At 47.6% G+C, this 25,656-nt stretch overlaps 2 protein-coding genes across 2 annotated transcripts in view; one reads left to right on the top strand and one right to left on the bottom strand.

Moving 5' to 3' along the window:
- Positions 1-7,329, top strand: part of FKBP15 (FKBP prolyl isomerase family member 15) — a 65,831-nt gene extending 58,502 nt beyond the window's left edge. Inside the window, exons 29-30 of the mRNA XM_061604157.1 lie at positions 2,218-2,363; positions 7,254-7,329. Coding sequence (XP_061460141.1) covers positions 2,218-2,363; positions 7,254-7,299 — 192 coding nt within the window. The 3' untranslated portion in view covers positions 7,300-7,329. The remainder of the gene's footprint in view (positions 1-2,217; positions 2,364-7,253) is intronic.
- The window catches only part of LRSAM1 (leucine rich repeat and sterile alpha motif containing 1), a 32,620-nt gene extending 12,515 nt beyond the window's left edge, over positions 1-20,105 (bottom strand). Inside the window, 17 exon segments of the mRNA XM_061604180.1 lie at positions 1,806-1,893; positions 2,010-2,109; positions 2,789-2,859; positions 3,552-3,596; positions 4,773-4,912; positions 6,379-6,501; positions 7,999-8,028; positions 9,089-9,126; positions 9,129-9,218; positions 10,463-10,553; positions 12,232-12,356; positions 14,071-14,155; positions 15,066-15,134; positions 16,576-16,653; positions 17,323-17,367; positions 19,589-19,645; positions 20,012-20,105. Of these exon segments, the coding sequence (XP_061460164.1) occupies positions 1,806-1,893; positions 2,010-2,109; positions 2,789-2,859; positions 3,552-3,596; positions 4,773-4,912; positions 6,379-6,501; positions 7,999-8,028; positions 9,089-9,126; positions 9,129-9,218; positions 10,463-10,553; positions 12,232-12,356; positions 14,071-14,155; positions 15,066-15,134; positions 16,576-16,653; positions 17,323-17,367; positions 19,589-19,645; positions 20,012-20,083 (1,347 nt within the window). The 5' untranslated portion in view covers positions 20,084-20,105.
- Between the last annotated feature and the right edge of the window lie 5,551 nt (positions 20,106-25,656).

Genomic DNA, 25,656 nt, shown 5'->3' with positions numbered 1-25,656 from the left:
GCACAGATGCAGACTGGGATAAGGTCTCTACTTAAAAGGCTTGTTGAAAGAGGAAAGTCTTCAGTAGGCTCCGAAAAGATAACAGAAATGGCGCTCGTCTACTATTTAAGGGGAGGGAATTCCAAAGGGATTAGCTTTCAGGAGAAATTTAACTTTCAGGAGAAATTTGAAGACATTCCTCTTTACTGAGGCATTTGATGGCTGAAGGGGACTGTTCCTGGCAACCTAAAGATTCCTGATGAAAGAATGTGTTTAAGCTGTGTTTTAGGATGCTTTTCACTGTGTTTTAGAATTTTTTTAAATTGTTAATTGTGTTTTTGAATGTTTAACTTTGGCCTGATCCAGTAGCCAGGTCGCTGTCCTTCCACTGTGCGAGGCAGTATGGCCTCTGAATACAGGTTGCTGGGAATCGGAAGCGGGGGAGAGTACTGTGGTGTTCCTGTCCTGATTGGGGGCTTCCCAGAAACATCTGGTTGGCAGCTGTGAGAACAGGATGCTGACAGGATGCTGACATGGGCCTGACCTGATAGCAAGGAGGCTCTTCTTACGAGACGTGCTTTAGGAACAGACCCTAGTTCAGTGTCCAAACAGCTGCGTCGCGGCTTTTTAGTTTAAGAGAAAAAACTAGTAAGAGGAGGCATAGTAGAAATGTAGAACATTTTGCACGGCATGAAGAGAGTGCACAGAGAGACGTTTTTCTCTCTCATAACACTAGAACTGCGTGAGGGACATCCAACGAATCTGAACGTTGGAAAAATCAGGACAGACAAACAGTCCCTCACGCAGCGGGTAGTTAAACTATAGAATTCGCTCCCATGAGAGGCACTGATAGCCATCAACTTGGATGGCTTGAAAAGAGGATCACATGTTGGGTAAGAGTACCAATGGCTGCCAGCCATCATGGCTGTGCTCTGCCTCCACGGTCGGAGGTGGGATGCTTCCGAATACCACTTGCTGGAAACCGCAGGAGGGGAGAGTTGCTGCTGCACTCAGGTCCTGCTTGGGGGCTTCCCGTTGGGGCACCTGGTCGGCCACTGTCGGGAACAGATGCTGGACTAGATGGGCTGCTGGCCTGATTTAGCAGGCTCTCCTTATGTTCTTATGTATAAGGTCACAAGCAGTAGTGTAGGGGCATATTCAAAGTGCAGGGTCCCTTCATGATAGTCACGGCCATGCCCCCTCCCCTCCCCCTCCTGTTTTTTCACTGCTGGGTTAAGACTGAGATCCTGGTTAGCGCCTTATCCCACAGCAACAGACATCCCTAGGAGCCAATAATGAGCTCCTGCCGGGAGGATATAAATCAAATAAATAAACAAACAAACAAGGATGAAAGAGGAGCATGTTAGCTACTGAGAAGAGACTTCTCAGTGGCTGACTGACCTCCTTTTACTCTGAATGGCTCCAGTCAGCAGGAAAGGACATGAAAGCACGTTAGAAGGCTCTTCTCAGTGGCTAACACTCTCCCCTTTTCATGCAGATTGGCTCATAGGATGCTGGAGACATAGGGACTCTGCTCCTAAGAAAGGAAGGGGTCTAAGACCCCTTGAGACCCTGGACAACTATGCCCCTGGCCACAGGTTCAATCCCTGGCAACTCCAGGTAGTGCTGGAAAGAGCCTTGTCTGAAACCTTGGGGAGCTGCTGCCACTCAGTGTAGACAACACTTAGCCAGATGGAGCAGTGCACTGGCTCTGTAGCCTAAGGCAGCCTCCTATGCTCCGCTCCCCAGGCTCTGCTTTGGCCCACCCTCTCCTGTCCTGCACACAGAGGCACCCCTACTCTGCCCGGGATGCAACAGCAGAATACCTCCTGCAGGATCTGGCTGATGGCTTTGCTCTGGTCCAGCTGCTGCCATGCCAGGATCTGCTGGAATCTCTGATCCATCTTGGCGAGGCTGCAAGAGAAACGTGCTGAGGGTAACCGCCGCTGCCTCTCGGCCGGCAGACGCACAAGCAAAGGGGAGAGGCGCTGACGAGAGGCAGAGGAGCCTCGCATCTTCTCCGGCAGTACCTGGAACAAGTCTGGTTGACGAGGTCTTGCCGGCGCGACTCGTAGGCAATTTGGAGGAGTTTGTTCTTGTAGGTCTCAGCTAGCATCTGCTGCATGGCCGCTGGGGGTGGGGGGCAGGAAAGCAGAGGGAGTCAGGGCTCTGGGATTTTGCTCCGTTCCCCGAGCTTACAAGACCCTGATTTGAAAGCTGCTCCCTCCCGCATTTTAGAACGGTAACAAACTTTCCAGAGGAAGAGATCAACAGCCCAGGAAGCGTCCTGCCTCCCCCACCTCTGTTTTAAGGATGGACAGACGCAGAGGGGAAAACCCAACAAGAAGGAACGGGGAAAGTACTCCACCAAAGAGCAGAGCAAGGTAGGAAAGCGCTAGGCTTGCCTCTTGGGAAGCAGGAACCCAAACGGCAGTGCCTTTGTTGTGGGAGGGAGGAAATGCAGGGTGCACAAATCCCAATGGTCACAGCTATTTGGGATGCAAGCAGAATTTGAAGGCGTGTTCTCTTAAGACGGGACCAAAAGCATCCTAAGGATCTTTCCATCCATGGGGTGGGGAAACACAAGCCAAATGTGGCCCTCCAGGCCTCTCTGTCTGGCCCTCAGAACTCTCCCTGGGCCACGCTCCTGACTCCAACCCTCCTCAAGCGCTTTTGCCTGGCTGGAACGCGTCCCTGAACTCGTGACGGTGCCTCTGGCTTGCCCGGGTGGAGGACAAAGAGGAGTGGGTGTAGAAACAAAGCCTGGGCCTCAAAGGGCCCCACCCGGAGCTCTCCTGGCCACACTCACAGGCCACCTCTCTCCTGCGCAGCTGCTCTGCCTCCTCCTGTGTGATGGCCATTAGCTGCTCCATCCGGATCCTAGGAGGAAATGAGAGAGAGACAGAGAGGAACAGCCACTGCACACCCTTGTCCCAACTTTCAGCCAGTGGCAAGATCTGCCCTGCCTCTTTTGCTATCTGCACCACCAGGTCAGACTCAAAGGTCCATCGAGTCTAGCATCTTGTTTTCCAACAACGGGTGGCCAAAGGCCTCTGGGAAGTCCAAAATATGTGTGTGTGTGCGTGTATAAAAGCAATGGCCCTTCCCTGTTTTGGCCCTAGCATGTGATATCTAGAGATATACTGTTCCTACACATGGAGGCTCCACTTCGCTATCATGACCAATACCTGCTGTTAGAGCCATCATATTTATTTTTTTTTTGGAAAAAAGGGAAATGTCTAAGCTGAGTGACTGTCAGGACTTGCTGAGGCTAGAAACTAGGAGCCAGCCCACCCACCCCACATTGCTGTCCAGTGTGGTGAATCCCTAGAGCAGAGATGAGGAACATCTGGCCCTGGGCCAAACTGGACACAGCAAGGGTCCCCATTTGGCCCATGAGGCTGTTTCCCCAAACCATGTCCATTTGGCTCTGGCTCCGCCTACTGTTGGGGCTCCCTGCCTTCCGCCCTACCGGTAGCCATGAGCACCAGCCATCGCTGTTCACCCCATATAAATATTATCCCCTCACCCACCCACCCACCCACCCACCCACAAGCAGCTACGCTACTCACCGATCATTCTCGAGGGATTTGAGGATCTCAGAGCTCTGCTTTTGCCTAGAAAGATAGCAGCAGCAACGAAATGGAGGCTGTGACTAGTGCAGGTTGAGTTCAGAAAGGAGGAGGAAGGTCATGTAAGGGCCTACCTGAATTTTCATTTTATTTAACAAAATTTATATACCACTTGATTGAAAAACACTCTAAGCAGTTTACAAGAAACATGAAAAATTATCAATAAAAACTGGTAAAGACAAGTAATTAAAAACATTTTCAAAACAAATGAAACAACAATAGATTAAAAGAGATTAAAACACATCAGCACCTGTGGGTCTGGCGCCAGGCTCACCTAAACAAAAGTGTTTTAAGCAGGTGTCGAAAAGAACAAAACGAAGGGGCCTGCCTGAGGTCAAACAGCAGGGAGTTCCAAAGTGTAGGTGGTGTCACACTAAAAGAACGATCAGGGTCTGGCTGAGAATCAGGAAGGGGTGGAGCCTCCAGCTCCTATGTAAGCTTCCTATCCCCTTGTTGAAACAACTGTGTGTAGCCTTTCTTGAAATGGTGGTAAAAGATAGCAAGATAGCCTTTTCAGTGGTGGCTCCCCATTTGTGGAATTGCTCCTTCCTGTGAGGTAGGTCTGTCTCCCACATTATGGACTTTTAGGAGGTGTTTGAAAACATTCCTGTTTACCCAAGCATTTGATGGATGAAGGAGACTGTTCCAACGCGGTAGGCTACCTTATAGTAAGTCAGAACATTGGTCCATCTTGCTCAGTACTGATGTGGTTGGACTCCAACTCCCATCATGCACAGCCAGCTTCGCCAGCAGTCAAGGATGATGGGAGCTGTAGTCCAACGGCATGTGTCTGAATGGTATCCAGAGGAAGAAGGTCTTTGTGGGATAGGGTTAGGGTCCCTTTTAACATAGGAAGCTGCCTCATAGTGCGTCAGGCTCTGGCTCAGTACGGTTGGCTCAGTACAGTTGTCTCTGACTGGCAGCAGCTCTGCAGGGTTTCAGGCAGGGAGACTCTGCTAGCCATACCTGGACATGCAGCCAGGTGTGTGTGGGGATTAAACCCAGAATCCTTTGCGTGCAAAAAAGATGCTCTGCTACCTCTGAGGTGCGGCCCTTTCCCAAGCCCACAGGCTTTCAATGAGTTTTTTTTAATTATTATTATTTTGCTATGCTTGCTCTCCTGACGGCTGCCCCGCTCTCCCTCCCCGCAACGCCTCTGACCTTCGATTCTCTTCCAGCAGCTTCTTGATCCGGCCGGAGACCCCCTGCTCCATCTGCTTCAGCTGTTCCAGCAGCTTCAGGTGTGCCTCGCCCAGGCGCTCCTGGTGCCGGCTCAGGCCTTGCTCCAGCTTCACCTGCTCCTGCAAACGGAGAGTCGAAATCGGGGATGCTCTGGGAGCGCCTTCTCTCCCACAGAAGCCTCCCTGAACCTTGGGATCTGTGGGATAAGCCCAAATCCAGATTCCTTCCGTAACTGGAGAATGGCTAATTTCCCCCCAGGCTACAACAAATAAAACAACATATGAAGCTAGGCAGTGGGGGTTGGTCCACAATACTAGCTTTCTACTTACAACCATACTAGGGGGTATCTCTGGTTGTCAGCTTCCTCTTCCTCAGCCTCAGTGTTGCTTTTGCTGGGAGAACAGGGATGAAACTAGAATATCATTGGCTCTGGCTCTGCCTATCATTGGCTCTGGCTCCGCCTACTGTCGGGCTCCATGCCTTCCGCCCTGCCATTCCCAATGGGCAGCTGCCATGGCTGCTTACATGGAGACTGCCGGTCTATCCGAGTGTGGTGTATCTACAATTTATTTTATTTAGAAGGATTTATGAACCCCTCAGTCAAAGAGCTCCCTAGGCGGTCTACATAAATAACACTGTAGATAAAGTGCAGCTAAGACTCCACAGAACGATTGCAAGTATACATAGAGTCACAGAACAGGCGCGTTGGAAGGGGCTTATAAGGCCATCGAGGCTTATAGGAGGCATAAAATTTGTATTTGTGTTTATTTTTTTTTTGTGAGTTGCCTTGAGGGCCTTTTGGCCAAAAGGAGGCATAGAAATAGAATAAATAAATAAATGAAATAATAATGATCAAAACACAAATAAAAACCAATTAAAACTTTTAAAACTAATACAGGGAACTAAATTATATGTCTGAGTGGGCTCGCTTAAATTACCAAAAAAAAGCTTTCAGGTGCCTAGAACAATATAGCACCTGCCTAATGTCAATGGCAGGGAGTTCCAGCAGTAAGTGTTGCTGCACCTGTAGCGGCTGGGGTGTTGGATTAGGGCTGGGGAGACCCGGATTCAAATCCCCACTCAGTCGTCAGGGTCACTATGTGATCCTGGCCCAGTCACCATCTCTCAGCCCAATCAACCTCGCAAGGTTGTTGTGAGGTTAAAAGGGGTGGGGGGAGAAGAACCATGTATGCTGCCTGGAGCTCCTCAGTGGAAAGGCAGGATACAAATGAAGGAAATAAAAGAGAGAAAACAGAATCTAGCTGAGTGCTTTTTATGGGCTGCAGCTTAGGGGTAGAGTATCCGCTTTGATTGCAGAAAGTCCTGGGTTCAGTCCCAGGCTTCTCCAGGTACAGCTGAGAACATCTCCTGTCTGAAAACCTGGACAGGTGCTGCCAGTCAGTGCAGACAATATGGAGCCATATGGATCAATGGCAGATTGCTACATATTACGCCAACTGAAAGTGTTAATCCAAAGTGGAGAGGCCTTTCCTAAGGAGAGCCCTACAGGATCAACGGTGAAAGGGATGGAATAATAGAAGAATCCAAGGAGAAGCAGGAAGGGGGAGGAGTTAAGGCAAGTTACCTCCTTCATGCTCTGGAGGATCTCCCCTTTCTGGGTGTGGCTCTGGTGCATCAACTGTGCCTGACCCCGCTGCTCCAGGTCCAGCCAGCGCTCAAACTCCAGCTTCTCCTGCATCTTCAGCTCCTGAAACGGGCCGGCAAAGAGCCTCGTCAACACCTGCCCACACACACACGGCCGGTAGGGTTCCTCCCAAGACGTGACAGGAGGCAGGGTTTGCTCTCACAAAGGGCAGATGGAGGCAGGGCTTGCTCTCACAAAGGGCAGATGGAGGCGAGCAAGCCTGTTTTTAGACTACACCACTTCAGATGGCGGGTGGGAGGGCTTGTTTAACTGAAACCTCCTCTGTGCAAAATATATGAATAAAGATAATCCCCCACGTGTAGAAAACTAGACTAGAGCCCTTCTCCCTGTTATGATAGTTTTCTATATGTAGGGAGGGGTTTTACTTTGGTTGAAGGTTTTTTGCTCAGAGGAGCAATCAATCATGTGACAACCTCCCCCCCCGGCAGTTTGAAGTGGCATAGTCCGGACTCAGCTCTACCACCTGATCTTCCACTAAATTTTCCTCTCCTCACCTGTCACCTGGCAGTAGTCATTCCTACTGGTGAGAGAGAGATGGGACAGCAGGGGCCCACTCCATAGGCTTGGCTGAGACACCAGCTCCTTTTGACTAACTGTTTCTATTCATCATCATTTTATTTGTATGCCACAAAAAAATTGTCCTTAAAGTGACTTACGACAAAGGGAACAGCAAGAACAATCTCATAGTGTCAAAAATAACAAAACAGTAACAGAACAGCAATATCCCAGCAAATAAACAAACAAAAAACCACTTTTCAGTACTATAAATAACAACAACATTGCATCTGTTCCAGCTGGTCATTGTGCTTTGTAATATCTACTTGGAGAATCGTTGCCTGAGCTGACTTGTTTGCCTTCTCCCTCCTCCATCCTTTTTTCCTTTTGTGTCGTGCCTTTTAGATGATAACCCTGCAGGTAAGGACGGTCTTGCTTCTTATGGATCTTGTGTAACCTGCTCTGACAGCCTTTTTGCTCTGGCATTTTATTATTCATTTATTTACTTTATTTATTATTTTATTTATATCCCGCCCTTCCTCCCAGCATTTGAATGCTTTAAACCAGGTTGGGAGGGGGGCATTTGCGGCTCTCCAGGCGTTACTAAACTCCCATCAGCCAGCATGGCCAATGAACAGGGATGATGGGAGCTGTACTCCAACAACACCTGGAAGCCCGCAGGCTCCCCAACCCTGCTTTAAAACAAATCTGCTGTTTGGGGAAACTGAGGCAGAGTCGGGCCTGTTTCCGCAGATGGCGCTGTCATCATAAAGTTGTGTTCAAAGAAGTCCTACTCAGAGTAGGCCCACTGAAATGAAATGAGTTAGCCATGCCCATTAACTTCCGTGGGTCTACTCTGAGTAGGATGAGCATTGAATACCACCTGTCATCGTTATGACATGACGCCATCCGTGTACATAAGCAATGCCATGCATGGAACCTGGCGAACCCAGCAAGGAAATGGGATGGGCTGAGGAACCAAGCTGGAGCGCACAGATGTTTGCCGAAAGGGAGAGGGGCTGAGCAAAGGATGGCATCCCTTACCTTCCGCTTCTCGTAATCCAGGAATTTGTTCTGAAAAGGAAGCAAGAAAAATGAGGGCTGGGCCTGAATGTAGCTGGCCATCTTCTGAATACGTTACCCAAGCCACCCATCAAGCAAAGAGGCGACAAGACCAGAAAACAGCAAGGGCTGCAGCTCAGTGGCAGAACATCTGCCTTGCATGCAGAAGGTCCCAGAAGGCAGCTTCCTATGCGTCTGGAAGTGCCCTCTCTCTTTGGGGAAAGGGCATGGCTCAGGGGTAGAGCATCTGGTTTGCATGCTTGTTGTTATATGCCTTCAAGTCGATTACAACTTATGGCGACGCTATGAATCTGGACCTTTTCACGGTAAGAGGTATTCAGAAGTGGTTTGCCATTGCCTTCAGTATCCAGTATTCCCAGGCAGTCTCCCATCCAGGGCCTGACCCTGCTCAACTTCCAAGATCAGACAAGATACAAGACATTGCCATACATGATTGTTTCTAACAATGTTTTATTTCTTGTTACTTTTATATATTAAAATTACATGTGTTACTTTAGATGTTTTAATAGGTATATTACCTAGCCCAGTGTTCAGAGGTTGTCTAGGTTGGGTTTCTATCCTTTTTTGGTTGCAGTGCCCTTCTTAAGGCCAGAGAGTTGGCCCTTTAAAGTTCTGAAGAGGGCTGGAGACAGAGGCTCAAAAGGCCTCAAGTCTGCTTCCAGCCTCGGATGGACAAAGTTGCTCACTCAAGAGCTATCCATGGGCCAGCAGCCTCCTTCTCCGTGGGATCCGGCACTGGACCAGAACGCAACAGACAGGAGAGCAGGGCTGACCTATATGGGGAGGATGTGGGACTAACAGCCTGACAGGCGGTTGGGGCCCTTGGGTCAGCCCAATGAGCGATGACCGGATGTTCAGGGGAGGCTAGGAAGGGCAGCCAAGCTGGTACCTGGGTCAGCTTTCCCCAAGCTGGTGCCTTCTAGGCACTCCAACTCCCATCAGCCCCAGCCAGCCTGGCCAATGGGTGAGGGCAGTTAGGGGTCCAGCAACATCTGGAAGGCCACAGGTTCCTCACCCACCTAGACGCGGCCGCCTGTTCCTCATGGATTACCTGCCACTCAGCCTCGTCCTCCGCATATTTAGAGACCGCCGTGCCACCCCGTCCACCGAAGTCTCTCCTCTGTCGCTTTCCAACACCGGGAGTAAATACTGCGAGGGAGGATTGTACTCTATTCCTAATTCTGGAAGAAAGCAGGATACGGCACCATCAGGTCAGGTACTGGGAGGGCTCAGGGATTGCATCTAGCATGGTGGTGCAATCAGCAGAGGGCTGGACCAAGAAGACCTGGGTGAAAATCCCTGCTCAGCCTCCAAGCTCTTCAGTGTGGTTATAAAATGCAGCAAACAGGTTTTCTGTCCCTTTCAGCCCAGCCTACCTCACAGGGCTGTTGCGAGGATAAAAGGGGATAACCCCATATACGCCGAGCTCATTGGTAGAAGGAGGTTACCAGTGTCATCAGCAAGCCCAGTTTTAAAGCACACGTGTGAATTGTCCTTGCTTTGCTGTGGCAATGCTCACTGGCTGCATTTGCAATCATGATAAGCTATGGTTTGTCATGACAGAAAGAACCCCAGCCTCTCCCTGGGGCATGGGGAGCGTGCAGGCCTTGGCTGAGCTTAAGTTTGTTCCCATCACAATAACCATGGTTTATTGTGATGACTGAATGCCACCACCAGCTCGATTCAGACGATTCTCCAAACCAAGGTTTAGAGGATGGTCTAGATGTAGCTGCTGGATGCAGCTTGCAGTTGCTGGTTCCAGAGACCTGTCGCTCCACGAATACACAAACATGCTCTACCGTCTACCACGAGGTCAAGAGCATAGCTGGTGATGGATGCCAACTCCTGGAAGACAGCTGGGAGCCCACGCAAATTGTCATTAACTGGCTGACCGCCTACCCCCTGCTCTCCTACAACCTGACCTGCTCCTGACCGCCTACCCCCCTGCTCTCCTACAACCTGACCTGCTCGGACATCTCATTTAGTGCAACAGGGCTCACTCCTGAGTTTATTTATTCTCGTCTTTCCTCCAAGGAGCTCAAAAGTGGCATATGCTGTTCTCTCTCCCCCCCCCCGTTTTATCCTCACAACAACCCTGTGAGATTAGGGCTGAGAGGCAGCGATGGCCCCTAAGGTCACCCGGTGAGCTTCCTGGCAGAGCAAGATGTAGATTCTGGTCTCCTGGGTCCCAGTCTGATACTCTTAACCATTACACCGCACTGACTCTCGGTTAAGCAGGCATAGGACAGAACTATGAGGAGGGAAGACAGCTTTGCAGAAAAGGAAGAGGCTGCCCTGCCCTTGCAGTTTCCTTCCCCTTTCCAGGAGAGGCTCAGAGGCATTCTTGGTAGACATAAGACACCATCAGGTTGGTTCTCCCCCTTAGCTCCCTGCTTGGGCTTGGCAGGCCCTCTGCTTTACTCACCTCTGCACAGAAACTGCTGGATGGCCTCCGTGCCAGCACTGCAGATGTCATCGGGTGGGTAGGTCATGGATGAGGCATCCAGGGTCAGCGTCTGTGGGGCACAAATAAAGCGATGTATTTTAGGACACAAGAACAGCCAGGCCGGATCAGCCCAAAAGCTCAGCATCCCGTCCTCACAGGGGCCAGCCGGATGCCACTCACTTTTTCCATTGTGGCCCCCATTCTATGGAATTCCCTCCCAAATGATCTCCACCATGCCCCCTCTGCGATGAGCTTCCGCCGGGCCTTGACGACCTGGCTCTCTGGACACACTTTTGGGGTGGGTTAGGTTTTATTATTGTTATTAATGTTCTAATATAATTATATGTTTTTATTTTATACGTCGCCCAGAGTGGCTGGATAGCCAGCCAGATGGATGACTAATAAATCTAATAAATAAATAATGCCCAAATGGGAAGCCCACAAGGAGGACTTGGGTGCAACAGCACTCTCCCCACTTGAGATTCCCAACAACTGGCGTTCAGGGGTGTCCTGCCTCTCACAGTGGAGGCAGAGCATAGCTTGTTGTTGTTATGTGCCTTCAAGTCGATTACGACTTATGACGACCCTATCAATCAGCGACCTCCAAAAGCATCTGTCGTGGACCACCCTGTTCAGATCTTGTAAGTTCAGGTCTGTGCCTTCCTTTATGGGAATTGATCCATCTCTTGTCTGGCCTTCCTCTTTTTCTACTCCCTTCTGTTTTTCCCAGCATTATGGTCTTTCCCAGTGAATCAGGTCTTCTCATGATGTGTCCAAAGTATAACTTCAGTTTCATCCTTTTAGCTTCTAGTGATCGTTCTGGTTTAATTCCATAGTTTAACTATGCGCTGCACGAAGAAGTACTTTCTTTTGAATCTTCCGACATTCAGCTTCATTGGATGACCCCATATTCAGGCATTAGGAAAGAGGGACAAAAACTTCTCCATCTCCACATCATGCGTAATCTTATGCACTGCTATCATGCGCCCCCACTTACTTGCCTTTTCTCTAACCTAAAAGGCCCCAGATGGTGTAACCTTTCCTCATAGGGGAGTCGCTCCATCCCCTTGATCATTCCGGCTGCCCATTTCTGAACCTGTTCCAGCCCTGCAATATCCTTTTTGTGGTGCGGTGACCAGAACTGTACTCTTAAAACGCATTTTAACACCGTCCAAACATCCCTTTATCCAAACAGATCCCAGGGCGGTGTACAATGCTCCTTACTAATAATAAAACACAATAGAAAAGAAAACTTCATTCCTCAGAAAACAATTAAACCAAAAGACAGCTATTAAAACTCCAAAAGCAGACTGAAAGCAAATGTAACTCCTTTAAAATGCCTGGGCAAACAGGAAAGTCTTAACCCATCGCCAGAAAGACTGCAATGCCAATTCAAGCCTCTATCGGGAGGGTATTTCAAAGTCATGGAGCCACCACTGAAAAGGCCTTTTTCCTCCGGCACTATAATGCACTTCAAAAAGTGATGGGACTTGGGGAAGAGTCTCAGTTGAATATCTTAATGCAGAAAAAGTCTTAAGCTTCACTCCTTGGTACAAGGCTGGCTTTGCACCCTCCCCCTGAAGAGTTGCCTACTCCCATCCTACTGTGATCCGAGACAGGCTCGTCCATGGTGCATCAGACAAACCCCAGAAGAAGCAAAACTCTCCAAATCTGCTCAGTATTATTATCCCCAGTATGAATTACTCCACACAGAAACAAGCAAAGCAAAGCCCTCTTTGAGCACGTACTTCCAGCGTCCGGATGTGAGCCAGTGCTTGTGGCAACTCCCGCACCAGGTTTTCGCTGATGTCTAAAGTCCGCAGGCTACGCAGACCGCTCAGAGCAGCCGGCAATTCCTTCAGCTTGTGGTTGCCTGCAAAGGAGGGGGGAAGGTGTAGAAAGTGTGAGACTTAATCATTTTTTATTGTTTGGATTTATCTAATTACACATCATATTCTGAATTAAAAATTATACATATTACAATGTAATGGGCTTGAGCCCATATACGTCTAAAAGTACTTATTATTGCTGGTATTGCTGTGTAGTTTGCTTATTTCCTAAGGCGCATATTGCAAAAGAGTAAAAAGTTCCTTTTAAAAAAGGGATTTCTGTACCTCGCCCTTCTGTATATAGCTGTGGGTTTAGTGACAGAGAGCTGGAAGACAAGGTGTCTGGAAAGGCAGCTAATGCTGCGTTATATTGATCAACATCTAAGATAGTTACCAGAGCACTATGTAACATCATATAAGGCATTCCATTTTGGGGTGAGACGTACCAGTCAGAACCACCCGGGAGACACACCTGGTTAAGTTAACTTCTTATGACAAACGGTTGGCTGGTCACACTTGCTATCTCTGACAGATGGCCCAGAGAGGCAGCATGGGGAGAAGAGGTAGGTAGCCAGGCGGCACAGCTGAGAAGATCATGGGAAAACGCCCTCTCTTTTGATAAGAAAGTGTATAAAAAGCCAAAATCATTTAATACTCAGTGCCCATCTCTGGCGGTATGTTTTCTTGATCTTTGTTGCTTCAGTACATAACATACTCAAGTCTTCTACAAAGAGATGATTCTGTTGCATCCCCTCTCAAACCCTTACCATATTAGTTAGTTCACTCTTCTTCAACGTTGGGTCCCCAGATGTTATCAGACTACAACTCCCATCAACCCCAGCCAGCTTAGCCAACGGCCAAGGATAATGGGAGTTGTAGTCCAACAAACGTCTGGGGACCCAACGTTGAAGAACAGTGAGTTGGTTTAACCATATATACGATTTCCCAGAGTTTCACAATCCACTCATCAACAGTTCTTATTTTCTTCCAATTGCAGAAGTCGACATTTGAGCAGCTGTTAAAAGATGCACTATCATAGAAGATTTATGTAACGTTAAAGTCGACAATGAGGACATTGAATTTGTCAAGGATTATCAGTACCTTGGCACAGGCATTAACCAAAATGGAGACAATAGCCGATAAATCAGAAGAAGGCTAGGACTGGGGAGGGCAGCTAGGAGAGAACTAAAAAAGGTCCTCAAATGCAAAGATGTATCACTGAACACCAAAGTCAGGATCATTCAGACCGTGGTATTCCCGATCTCTATGTATGGATGTGAAAGCTGGACAGTGAAAAAAATGAGTAAGAGAAAAATCAACTCATTTGAAATGTGGTGTTGGAGGAGAGCTTTGCGGATATCATGGACCATGACAAAGACAAATAATTAGGTGTTAGAACAAATTAAACCAGAACTATCACTAGAAGCTAAAAGGATGAAACTGAGGTTATCATACTTTGGACACATAATGAGAAGACACGATTTGCTAGAAAAAACAATAATGCTGGGAAAAACAGAAGGGAGTAGAAAAAGAGTAAGGCCAAACAAGAGATGGATTGATTCCATCAAGGAAGCCACAGACCTGAACTTACAAGATCTGAACAGGGTGGTTTATGACAGATGCTCTTGGAGGTCGCTGATTCATAGGGTTGCCATAAGTCGAAAACGACTTGAAGGCACATGACACATATATTATTTATCTATTTTTATTACTGTGGAAGAGCTTCCTGTGTTCCGACGGAGAAATATTTCATCCTACCTTTCAAATTCAGGGTCTGCAGCTGAACAAGGTCCCCTATAGAATCCGGAAGGGCCTTCAAGAGATTTTTTTCAACGTTCAGGACCTATGAAAAGGAGAAGAGGGACAAGAGCGTCGGTGTCTCCCAACTGCATCAGGGAGAGGCTGCTGGGAAATCTAGGCCCAAGGCCACACTTTCCAGGGTGCTGTCTCTGAGTTCACCAGCCCGAGTTGGAGGCTTAAATGCAGGAGAGAAAAACATCTTGTTCTGATGAACTAGAAAAAACGGGAAGGCCAATCCAGAGGCTTCCTACTGGCAGCCAGTTGCAGAGGCTGCTGTCACACACGTATCCCTTTCCGTGTTTTATTCTGTCACCTGAATATGTACACACTCTGTGGTAGCTCACTTAGGTAAGTTCTCGCCTCAAGCAATCAAGAGGCTCTCGATTCAGGCCCGGACACTATCCTGTTTTGGGAGGCTGAGCCCACATGGCCAAAAAGTGACAGAAAGGATCCTGTAGGTTTTCAGTCACCCACACTCATGCTCAGTAGAGTAGTGGCAAATTCAGAACTGCAGAGTCCCTTCAAGATAATCACGGCCACATTCCTTCCCGCCCCTACCCCCCATTTTTGCTGCTGGATTGAGAATGAGATCCTTATTAATGCCTTCTCCCACAACAACAGATGCCCCAAGGAGCCAATAGGCACGAAAGGGGAGAGTGTTAGCTACTGAAAAGAGTCTTCTCTGTGGCTGACTCACCTCCTTTCACTCTGATTGGCTCCAATCAGCACGAAAGGACAAGGAAACATGTTGGAAGACTCTTCTCAATGGCTAACACACTCCTCTTTCATGCTAATTGGCTCATAGGATGCTGGAGACATAGGGACCCTGATCCCAAAAAAGTAAAGGGTCTAAGACCTCCCGAGGCCCTGGATGACTACACCCCTGCTGAGGCTGCCCAGGAGAAATCGTTCTGAGAAAAGGATTCCCCCCAGGATGTGTTTGTCTCTTTTACCTGGAGAGATGTCAGCTGACCAATATCAGCAGGAAGTGAGGTCAGCTGGTTGTCATGTAGATCTAAAACCTGGGAGGGAAGAAGAAAATAAGATGGACACCATCTTATCTGCCAAGCCTTTACAGCAGGAGTCACAAGAATTTTTTCTGTTGAGAGCCACATTCCCTCAGGTGCAATATGTTGGAGGTCAAAGCAAGTGGTGAGGGGGCCACTCCTTTCTCTCTCACATCCCTTTTCTCTCTCTGACACCCCCTTCTCTCTCTCACCCACTTTGACATCCCCTTTCACTCACTCAAACACCCCTTTTCCCTTTGACACCCCCTTCTCTCTCTCTCTCTCTCACTTTGACACCCCTTCTCTCTCTCACTCATTCAGACACCCCTTTTCTGTCTGACACCTTCTCTCTCTCACTCACTTTGACACCCCTTCTCTCTCTCTCTCTCTCTCTCTCTCTGTGCCATCCCTCTTCCCCCACTTTTCCCTCATTGTCACCCTCATGCAGGCAGCCCAGGGTCTGCAGGCTGACCACCCTGGCTCTACAGCAACAGGTCCGTTCTTATGGGTCAAAGAAAGACAGATCTGTCTTTACAACATGTCTGAAGCAACTGATGGCTGCTGCTTCACATACGGCAGAGGGAAGGGTACAGCACAGGGCCAATAGCAGAAAATGCCAGTTTTTGGGTTACCGACCTGTGAGACTCTGTAGGGTCCAGTGCCACAAAGAGAACTTCCCCCAGATGATCTAAGTCAGTGGTTCCCAAACTGTGGTCTGTGGCCCACCAGTGGTCCATGGCATGTCCACATGAAATATACTGATTTTTAATTGTTTTTATTGCTTCTTTTATTTCTGGTATTTTACTGTGGTTACCATTTGAATTCTATGGAATACAAATTGGGATACAACAAAATACAAGATAAGAAATAACGTATGCAATAAAAACACAATTAAAAGTCGTACAGCAGCTAGCACAGCACATTTGCAATAACTGCAACAGGCAGTCGACCAAGACCCTCGGCAATTTCCAAATGGTCTGCAGAGAAAAACGTTTGAGAGCCACTGATCTAATCGATCGTACAGGTCAGTACAGGGGCAGGCAGTCTTTCAGGTAACCTGGTCCCGAGTGGTCCAGAGCTTTATGCAGCCTTTCCCAATCTTTCCCCAGATGTTGCTGGACTACAACGTCCATAAGCCCCAGCCAGCATGGCCAATGGTCAGGAATGATGGGAACTGTAGTCCAGCAACACCTGGGGAACCAAAGGTTGGGCAAGACTGCTTAACATGACCGGTAGCTATTGCTAAACAGGGAAAATGGACATTACGGTGTAGGGAAAGAACCAGCAGAGTTGCGTAGGAATGGGGCCTAGTTTCAAGGGTCTCCCTTCTGACAGCACACCAGGGTTCTGCGCCTTCTCCTTCACCAGCAGACCCCGAAGCCTCCACCTTGTTACACTCCTCCCTAGTCATTTGCAAGTCATTGCAAAAAAAACCACAAAGAGAATTTCAAGTTACCTTCACATTTATCAGATTCAGAAGACTGCAGGATTTGGGCACCAGAGACGTCAAGCAGTTTGTGTGGGCAATCAACACCTGAGCAGAAAAGAAATGGAGAGAAGTGCCTGTGATTTCAGCAAAAGGGCATGACCATGCTCACGTTTAAACCATGATTTACTTTAACTATGGTTTTGCAAGCCAAGCTAATGAGTGATCAGCAAGCGGGTGGGGGCAATGAAGAAATAGCTCTTGCCAGAAAGACACTGCATAGGTTTGGACTGTTATTTGCTCCCATAAAACCCTCCAAGGAGTTTAAAGAAAGTTAAAAGACAAAATAGAGGGGGGTGGGACATTGGCCAGGACCCAAACAGCCACATTTACGCCTTGTGCTGTCTTGCTCTGGGTTGACCAAAAGGTTCGCTAGCCTCACCTATGGCTGATTAGGAGAGGGGATAAGAAGAGTCCCATGCACAGAGATGCAACCGCTCAATACTTTGATCCTGGCCTTTATGTTAACACAGCCTTTGCCAAACTGGTGCCCTCCAGATATTTTGAACTACACCTGCCATTAGCCCCAGCCAGCATGCCCATTTTGGACTACAACTCGCATCAGCCCCAGCCAGCATGGCCGTAGTGACTGGGGCTGATGAGAGATGTGGTCCAATACGGATGTGCTGGCCGGGACTGATGCGAGTTGTAGTTCAAAATATCTGGAGGGCGCCAGGTTGACAAAGGTCCTGTTAATACTGATAACGTGTCTCTTACCTTCTTCTGCAGAACTTTACAGGTTGCAAAGGCTCCGTATGGAAGCTAAAAGCAGGCACACAAAAAGAAACCAAATCTTGGTCCAACAACATATTATGAACAGAATCAGAATGAGATAGAAAGGATTCTTCAAGGCAGGCCATTTTGACACAGGGTTTATTATTAAGAAAATTTATATCCTGTTCTTCCACCCAAAGGAACCCATGGTGGCAAACACACAAGTGACAAAGCAATTAATACATCTAAAAACAATTCCAATATAGATGCAGGCTGGGAAAGATCTCTACCTAAATGGTTTATTGGAAGAGGAAAGTCTTCAGCAGGCACCAAAGAGATGACAGAGATGGTGCCTGTCTGGCATTTAAGGGACGGGAATTCCAAAGGGTAGGTGCCACAGTGCTAAAGGCCTGATTCCTATATTGTGCAGAACAGACCTCCTGATAAGAAGGCCCACCTCCCTCGCTGTAGTGAGCGCCAAGTGTGCCCCGTTGCACGAAAAACGAAAGTAAGGAGCAGGAGAAGCTGCCTTCTCCGAATTCATTGATGTTGCGAATAAAGCACCAACGCATGTTACAAATGGCCTGAACAGATGGGGAGGGGCAACAGAGAGAAAGGCAACCTATTCTTCCCTGTGCTGCTTCCTCCTCTAAAGAGTTTGTTGCTTTTACAGGCTTTGCTTCTCCCCTTCCTCCCTTCTCTTCCTGTCTTTGTTCTCAGTTAGTTTAGCAATGGGTTTTTTTAACCTTTTTTTTTAAAGATGCCTTGAAAGCTTTTTTTAAAAAAAGTTTTTAAAGATGTTTTGTTTTAATGTATTTTACAGTCTGTTTTTATGATGTTTTAAAGTGTTTGTAGTGCTTTTGTTTGCAGCCCTGGGCTCCTGCTGGAAGGGCGGAATATAAATAAAATAATAAATAAATAAAATAAATAAATAATGGCTCCCTGAGCGGAAGCCCACACGACTACTTCGCAGCAGGTATCACGTTACCTCTTTCTAGCAATAAACCTTAAGTTTCTTTATTCTTTCAGCTACCAGTCTCAACAGACGACCAGTTATTTCTGCACTCTGCAGCAATATATATGTACCAAAAACTCTTAAAAATTGGCAGCAGTGGCCTGCATGGAGGGGCAGAGCCACCCTTCCAACCCTGCCATAGCTGTAACTTACCCAAATAAGTCAGGGCTGCGCTGGCACTTCCCCGGTGCAGCTGCACAGCCCTGACCTTCTGGCCATCCCCCCCCCCGCCTCATCCCCGTCTGTGTAAGCCGCATCAAAATGGTGAGGCTAGCTCTGCTCCATCACGAGGGGCTGCTGTTGTTCTGAGGCGAACGAAAGGCAGACAGAGGGAACCTGGAACCTTCCAGATACTGTTGGAATGCAACTCCCATCATGCCTGGCCATCGGCCATGCTGGCTGGGGCTGATGGGAGTTGGAATCCAACAACACTGGGAAGGCCTCCAGTCTCCATCCTTGACGTCAAGGTACAATGTGAATCATCCATTGATGGAGGGGGCCAAGCACAAAGTCATTTGCACAGCTCCGCCTCCGATACAAATGGCAGGAGAAACTCAGTCATAAGAACATAAGAAGAGCCTGCTGGATCAGGCCAGTGGCCCATCTAGTCCAGCATCCTGTTCTCACAGTGGCCAACCAGGTGCCTGGGGGAAGCCCGCAAGCAGGACCCGAGTGCAAGAACACTCTCCCCTCCTGAGGCTTCTGGCAACTGGTTTTCAGAAGCATGCTGCCTCTGACTAGGGTGGCAGAGCACAGCCATCACGGCTAGTAGCCATTGATAGCCCTGTCCTCCATGAATTTGTCTAATCTTCTTTTAAAGCCATCCAAGCTGGTGGCCATGACTGCGTCTTGTGGGAGCAAATTCCATAGTTTAACTATGTGCTGAGTAAAGTCCTGGATCACCTCTTCCACCACAGCAGGTGCAAGGAACCTTTACCCCTCCAGATGTTGCCGAACTACAGCTCCCATCCTCTCTGGCCATGCTTGCTGGCGCTGATGGGACTTGTAGTTCAGCAACATTCAGTGGGTCAATTTCCCCACACCTGTGCTATAGGAAGGTAATAAAAGGTACAGATCTCCCGGCTGTCGCACAGCAAGCTAAAGACCATGCCCAACGGTGTGGATTTTTGACCCCCAGTGAAACAGAGGTTTTGATTCCAACCAAGAGATGTAAGCAAAACGGGCCCTGCCAACAGCCTGGTTTCTCACCCCCCGAGGGCCAACATTTGGGAATCAGCATCGCAGACGACATACCTCTGAGAGTTCACATTTGGATATGTCAAGGATATCATCGGCTCCAGCTTCCTTTGCCTGTTGAGAGACAAGACAGGTGAGCTGCAGTTGCAGAAATCAGAAAAGTATTGGAGACGGTTGGCGGCTTTGTCTCAAATATGTGAGATAAGTTTTTTTTTTTTAAAAAAGTTAAATGGGGGGGACTATGTGAGTAACACTGCAGCCCCTTTGCTTCCAAGTCTCCGGTTGTCAGCAGTACGCTCCAAGCCCTGTCCATACCAACACAAGACATTCCCAAAGGCCGTGCTCGGGGCTGTAGGGCTGGGAGAGTCTCCCTGGCTGAAACCCTGGCGAGCTGCTGCCAGTGCGTTGAGCTCCTGGTGACTGTGGGCATCCCAGCCACCATCCCAATTAGCCAGCCAAGCCCCCCCCCCCCAGACTTACCAGGCACATTTGGTACTCAAGGCGCTTGCGAGCTTCATCGCTGGGTTTCCTTTTACGGAAGAAGAGAGGCATCTTCCTCTTCTTTCCCTTCGTCCCAATTCAGTGACGGAAGGCAGGAAAAGGGTTGGCAGGGAAAGGGAGGCACAGTGGGAAGGTAACCACAACCCGAGAGACAGGAATTACATCCCTGTCACTTTGAGAAGCGGCTGCTCCTGTCAGACAAGTTCCGTTCAGCGTGCCACCCTCTGGAGAGAGAGAGACAGAGAAACAAAGAAAAAAGAGGGGGGGATCAAAACCTGCTACAGTACAACATTTTTGAATTTTATTTTTCATAGAGCGGGTCAAGATCCAGACAATTCCTAAGGCAGCTTGCTGCTTACAGCAAGGGCTAACAGAGGGATGAAGCTGGGAGTACAAAGTTTGAGAGGGATGTTGGTGTCCTTACCGGTGGCCTGACAGCCAGAAATTCAACAGGGGCAGCTTTTTACAGCATGGCTATGTGCTGATGGGAAAAGGTGCCACAAGAACATAGGAAGCTGCCTTACCCCAAATCAAAGCATTCCTCTGACTAGTTTGGAATTGACAACAGCGACTGGCAAAGGCTCTCCAGGAGTTTAAACGGGTCTTTCCCAGCCGCAACTGGGAATGCCAGGGATCAAACCTGGAAACTTCTGCATGCAAAGCAGGGGCTCTGCCATTGACCTCTGGCCCTTCCCCTGTGGATTTTTCTGCATGCGATGCAAGCACTCCACCACTGAGCCACGGCCCTTCCTGAGGATCTTTCTGCATGCAAACTGATTGCTCCGTCACTCAGCGACGGCGCTTTCCTTGAGTCATAAGGCACGGGCACCTTGCCAGAACATGCTCCCCACCCACCCTTCCCCAGCAAACGCGAGCCACAATGCCGAGGGCTGCCAATGACTCTGTGCCTGCAGCGAATGTGTTTGACAGACCTTCAGAGCAGTGATCTGATCTGGACCTGATCCATTCCTGCCTGTCAAATCAAATTTATTACAGTCATAGATCCAAAACATTGAAAGAAAAAAATACAATAACTTTCCAAATAAAATAGTATTAAGATCTTACATAAAAACAGGACCATCAAAAGGGAACATTTCCCCCCATATAGATTGAGCAGCAAATACAAATTTGGCAACAGATAAAGTAAGTTCACTATTTGAAGCTGACAAAAGGTGGGGAAGTAGACAATCAAGCGGCTTATAAGGAAACTTTTTTATAATAGGAATTACAAATTTGGAGCGTTCAGTAGTATAAAGTGAGCACTCAAAAAGAACATGAAAAAGGGTTTCAATAACGCATGCATTACATAGGCACAGTCGATTTTCATACGGTAAGCCTCGATATCTCCCTTCTAGTAATGCAGAAGTTAGACAATTAAATCTAGCCTTAGTAAAGGCTAGACGGTATTTGGGGACAGTGAGAAATTCCAAGTAAGAAGAACAGGTCAGCGGCTCATACATCAGGCCGAAATGAATGGGAGAGCATGATGAGGTAGCTACCATAATTGTGCGTTGGAAGTCTATATCCCTAAGCCGAGTCAAAATGGAATATTTGACTGCTTCTGAGTCTTGAGAAGAGAGATACTGCAAGGAAAAGCCTATGGTTGCAAGGTAGGTGGAAAACATTTTAGCCCATAGGGAGGAAAAGGGGTCCTCCCACATAAGTGGGGGATAGCCAGAAGAATACCCATATGACAATTTAATCCAGTACTTTAAGGCTATAGACCACGCTTGAGCCTCAAGCGAGGTTTGGCCAGATTCCAATCTAAGGGCTGCAGCCGGAACACATCTTGCGACTCCAAAGATTTGTCGGAGGAAGATCGAAAGTACAGCCTCTACAGAAGAATTAAAGGCACGAATCCACAGTGGTACTCCATATAGGAGTTGAGGGATTATTTTAGACCTAAAAACCTGTAGGGCTGCCGGAATATATTGTCCTCCTTTTGTAAAAAAAAATCGTAAAATGCCCTTTGCTGAATTTCGTACTGTTGGAACAGCTGCTCGAATGTGAGGGGCCCAGGACAAGGATGAGTGAAACAAAATACCCAAGTACTTAAATTGGGTAACCTGTGCAATTTGATGAGTATTAATCTTCCATTCAGAAACTGAAGGACGCTTGGAGAAAACTAAAATGTTTGTTTTGGAAAAGTTTATGGTCAACTGGTTTTCATGACAGTATAGCATGAAAGCTCGAAATAAGCATTTTAAACCAACTTTGGATAAAGATAAGAGGGCAGCAGCATCTGCATATAACAATAAGGGGCAGTGCTGAGTCACTAATTTAGGGGAGTGAAAATCAGGCGAATAACATCTAATTGATAAATCATTCATAAAAAGGTTAAATAAAAGAGGGGCTAAGATACAGCCTTGTCTAACGCCTTTTGTTGTTGAAATGGAGTTTGTTAGGCCCCCCTCATGGCCACATCTAACTCGAAAAGATGTATGCTGATGTAGTCGAATAATTAGAAAAAGAAGTCTTTTATCAATTGTAGTGTTTGCAAGTTTTGCCCATAGTTTCTCCCTAGGGATAGTATCGAATGCAGATTTTAAATCGACAAAAGCAACATATAGGCCATTGCCCCATCGGTTCCTATATTTTTCAGCTAAATGATTTAGGATTACACAATGATCAATCACAGACCTGCCTTTCCTAAAGCCCGCCTGTTCCCATCCCAGGATATTTTCCTCTTCTAGCCAAGTAGAGAGTCTCCCTTTCAAGTAGCTGGCATAAAGTTTACCAATTACAGAGAGAAGGCTGATTGGTCTATAGTTCGCAGGATCCTCTCTAATCCCTTTCTTGAATATGGGAATGACTATAGCTTCAAGCCAGGACTCAGAGGGCTATCCGGATTTATTTATCATTGTAAACAGGTTGGCCAGCAGAGCAGCCCACCAAACTTGATGTGCTTTCAACAGTTCAGATGGTATATTATCAAAACCAGGAGCTTTGCCTGGTTTTAAACTGCTAATCAAGTCAATTATTTCCTTTTGAGTGACAGGTGACCAGACCGGGAGATTTGTTAGATTTAAAGAAGGGAAGATGTGACATGTATCCTCATAATTTTCAGTAAAAATTTTTTCCCATGTGTGTGAAGTAATGGGGCAGGAATGGTCTTATAGCTCCAGAAACAAGCCTCCAGAAGGTTTTCGAATTTTTATTTCTGGAGGCTTGTATTGTTTTTCCACCCTTCCTGAATCGCCTTCCTTTTTTTGGCGGCTATCGTTAACTTATATTTCCTTTTAATGACAAAGTACTCAGAGGGAAGAGTGTTGGCATTTTGAAGGCGATATTGTAGATAGGACTGCCTTAGTTTTCTCTTGGCAGCAAGACAGTCCTTATCAAACCATCTGGAAGAGCCCATGTTGAATGTTGCCCTATGAGAGGAAGATTTGGGCTCTAAGATCGTTTTTAGGTTCGAAATCAAAATAGCATAGTCTGTTAATATTAGGTGGGGGTTTGTGGCTTTTGTTATTCATTCCTGCAAAGCCAATCCGAGACAGGAAGTAAGGAATTTTGCCACATTTGTGGCTACAGAGGGGCACCAAGAGGTCCTTTTATGTGTAGTATATGCTAAATTGTCCATTTGGTTATACTCTAGGGCCAAACGTCCCCTTTCTGGAAGTTGTATAGAAAGAGTTACAGGGAGATGGTCACTATCCTGTCTATTGTCCACCATGAATTTCGATGTTAAATTAAGTAGGTGGTGCGAAATTAGGGCATAGTCGATGACACTGCTCCCTCAACCTGAAATAAAAGTGTATTCTGCACATGGATCTACCGGTCTGAGGCCATTCAGCATAATAAGATTATGATTGCCAATTAGGCGGGTTAGACAGATGCCACCATAATTTATCTTGGTATCCTTAGAAACCCTGTCGTAGTGAGAGGCATAATGAGCATTGTCCTCTCCCCCCCAGAGGTTTGATGCAAATAATGCATCATTGTTGGGGCCAGTCCTAGCATTAAAGTCACCCATGATGATAAAAAAGGCTTTAGGGAATAGGGCCTCAAGTTCTATTAAGTATCTTTCTAAATCTTCCCAAGCTTGATCGTTTAATTCCCTAGAGGAGAATGGGGAAATATAGATATTGACTAACAAAAATGATATGGTGTTATAAGACAATAAGGCTCCCATAGCAATATTTTTACATGAATGGGGGCATTTAAGGTGGGCTGACAATGCAGTAGAAGTCAGCAGTGCCAGGCCACCTTTAGCTCTACCCTTTGGGTTAGCTTGGGAATAAACTGCAAGTAGGCAAGCACCTTCCCAGAACATGCTCCCCACCCACCCTTCCCCAGCAAACGCGAGCCACAATGCTGAGGGCTGCCAATGACTCTGTGCCTGCAGCGAATGTGTTTGACAGACCTTCGGAGCAGTGATCTGATCTAGACCTGATCCATTCCTGCCTGTCATGAAGCTGGCAGTACTGTACCACTTCCATCTGCAGGAGGTGCCGACTTTGTCTGACACAAACACACACAAATCCCTGAATGTAGGAAACCAGCCAGAACCTTTCTCCCAGGCATGTGATTCTTAAAATAAGATTTGTGGCTTTTTGATTTGGATTGGAAGAACGTTCCATCGTGAGAAAATCTGAAGTGAGGCTGTCTTTCCTTCCCACATTGGGACCTCCATGCAAAGTACACCCTCGAGCATTTATTCATGATTTCATATATAAAATATAACAGTGAAAGATACAAACATTGAAAGCTGATGCTAACGCTACGAATTTTCCATCAATCCTAACTTAAACGTATAGATTAATATCTACAGTCCATATTTCCAAGTGTGTTTCTAAATAACATTAACAACTATAAGCTGTGTGTTGAAACGGAGATATTAGATTTATATCCCGTGGGTTCAGAGAGGCTTACATCAGGTCCACTGCCACAGCCAGCCCTCCTCCTATAAAGGCTCACACATCTCCAAGGGAGCCACAACCTTAGGCTGCAGCCCTTAGGATCCTCACTTAAGGAGAAGCCTGGCTGCTAGATTGGGCCGAAAGGGACCCACCTAGTCCAGCACTTCACAGCGGCCAGCCAGAAGTCCCAGTGGGAACCCCGTAAGCAGGGCCCTGTGAGCACAACAGCACTGCCTTATCCTGAGTCAGACTATTGGTCCATCTAGCTCAGTATTGTCTACACTGACTGGCAGCAGCAGCAGCTTTCCAGGGTTTCAGGCGGGGAGTCTCTTCCAGCCCTACCTGGAGACACCATTGGGGACTGAACCTGGGACCTTCTGGATGCAAAGCAGGTGCTCTGCTACTGAGCTAGAGCCCTTCCCCGCTTGTGATTCCCAGCAACTGGTATTCAGAGGCGTATTGCTTCCGACAGTGGAGGCAGAAGACAGAGCCATTGTGGCTAGCAAACTTACCTGATGGGAGTAAGTCCTACTCGAGACAGCGTGGTGCAACGTGGTGCAAAAGTGGGAGAGGATTTGTCCCTCAAGAGGATCTTGAGGGCTGGGGTTCAGGCAGGCATTCAACAGGTGCAGCTCTGCCTGGCCTGTCATACCAGCTGCAAAAAGCAGGCAGGAGGCCTGCTGCAGGAGGGCGAAGAAGCCCCAACGGCAACCTTGGCTATGCACATAGCAAATTGTAGAGAAATGGTACCTTCCTTGGCCA

The sequence above is a fragment of the Rhineura floridana genome, chromosome 20 (assembly GCF_030035675.1).
Source record: "Rhineura floridana isolate rRhiFlo1 chromosome 20, rRhiFlo1.hap2, whole genome shotgun sequence".
Lineage (NCBI taxonomy): Eukaryota > Metazoa > Chordata > Lepidosauria > Squamata > Rhineuridae > Rhineura > Rhineura floridana.
The sequence above is the reverse complement of the archived record's forward strand: the minus strand, read 5'-3'. Positions and strand labels throughout refer to the sequence as shown.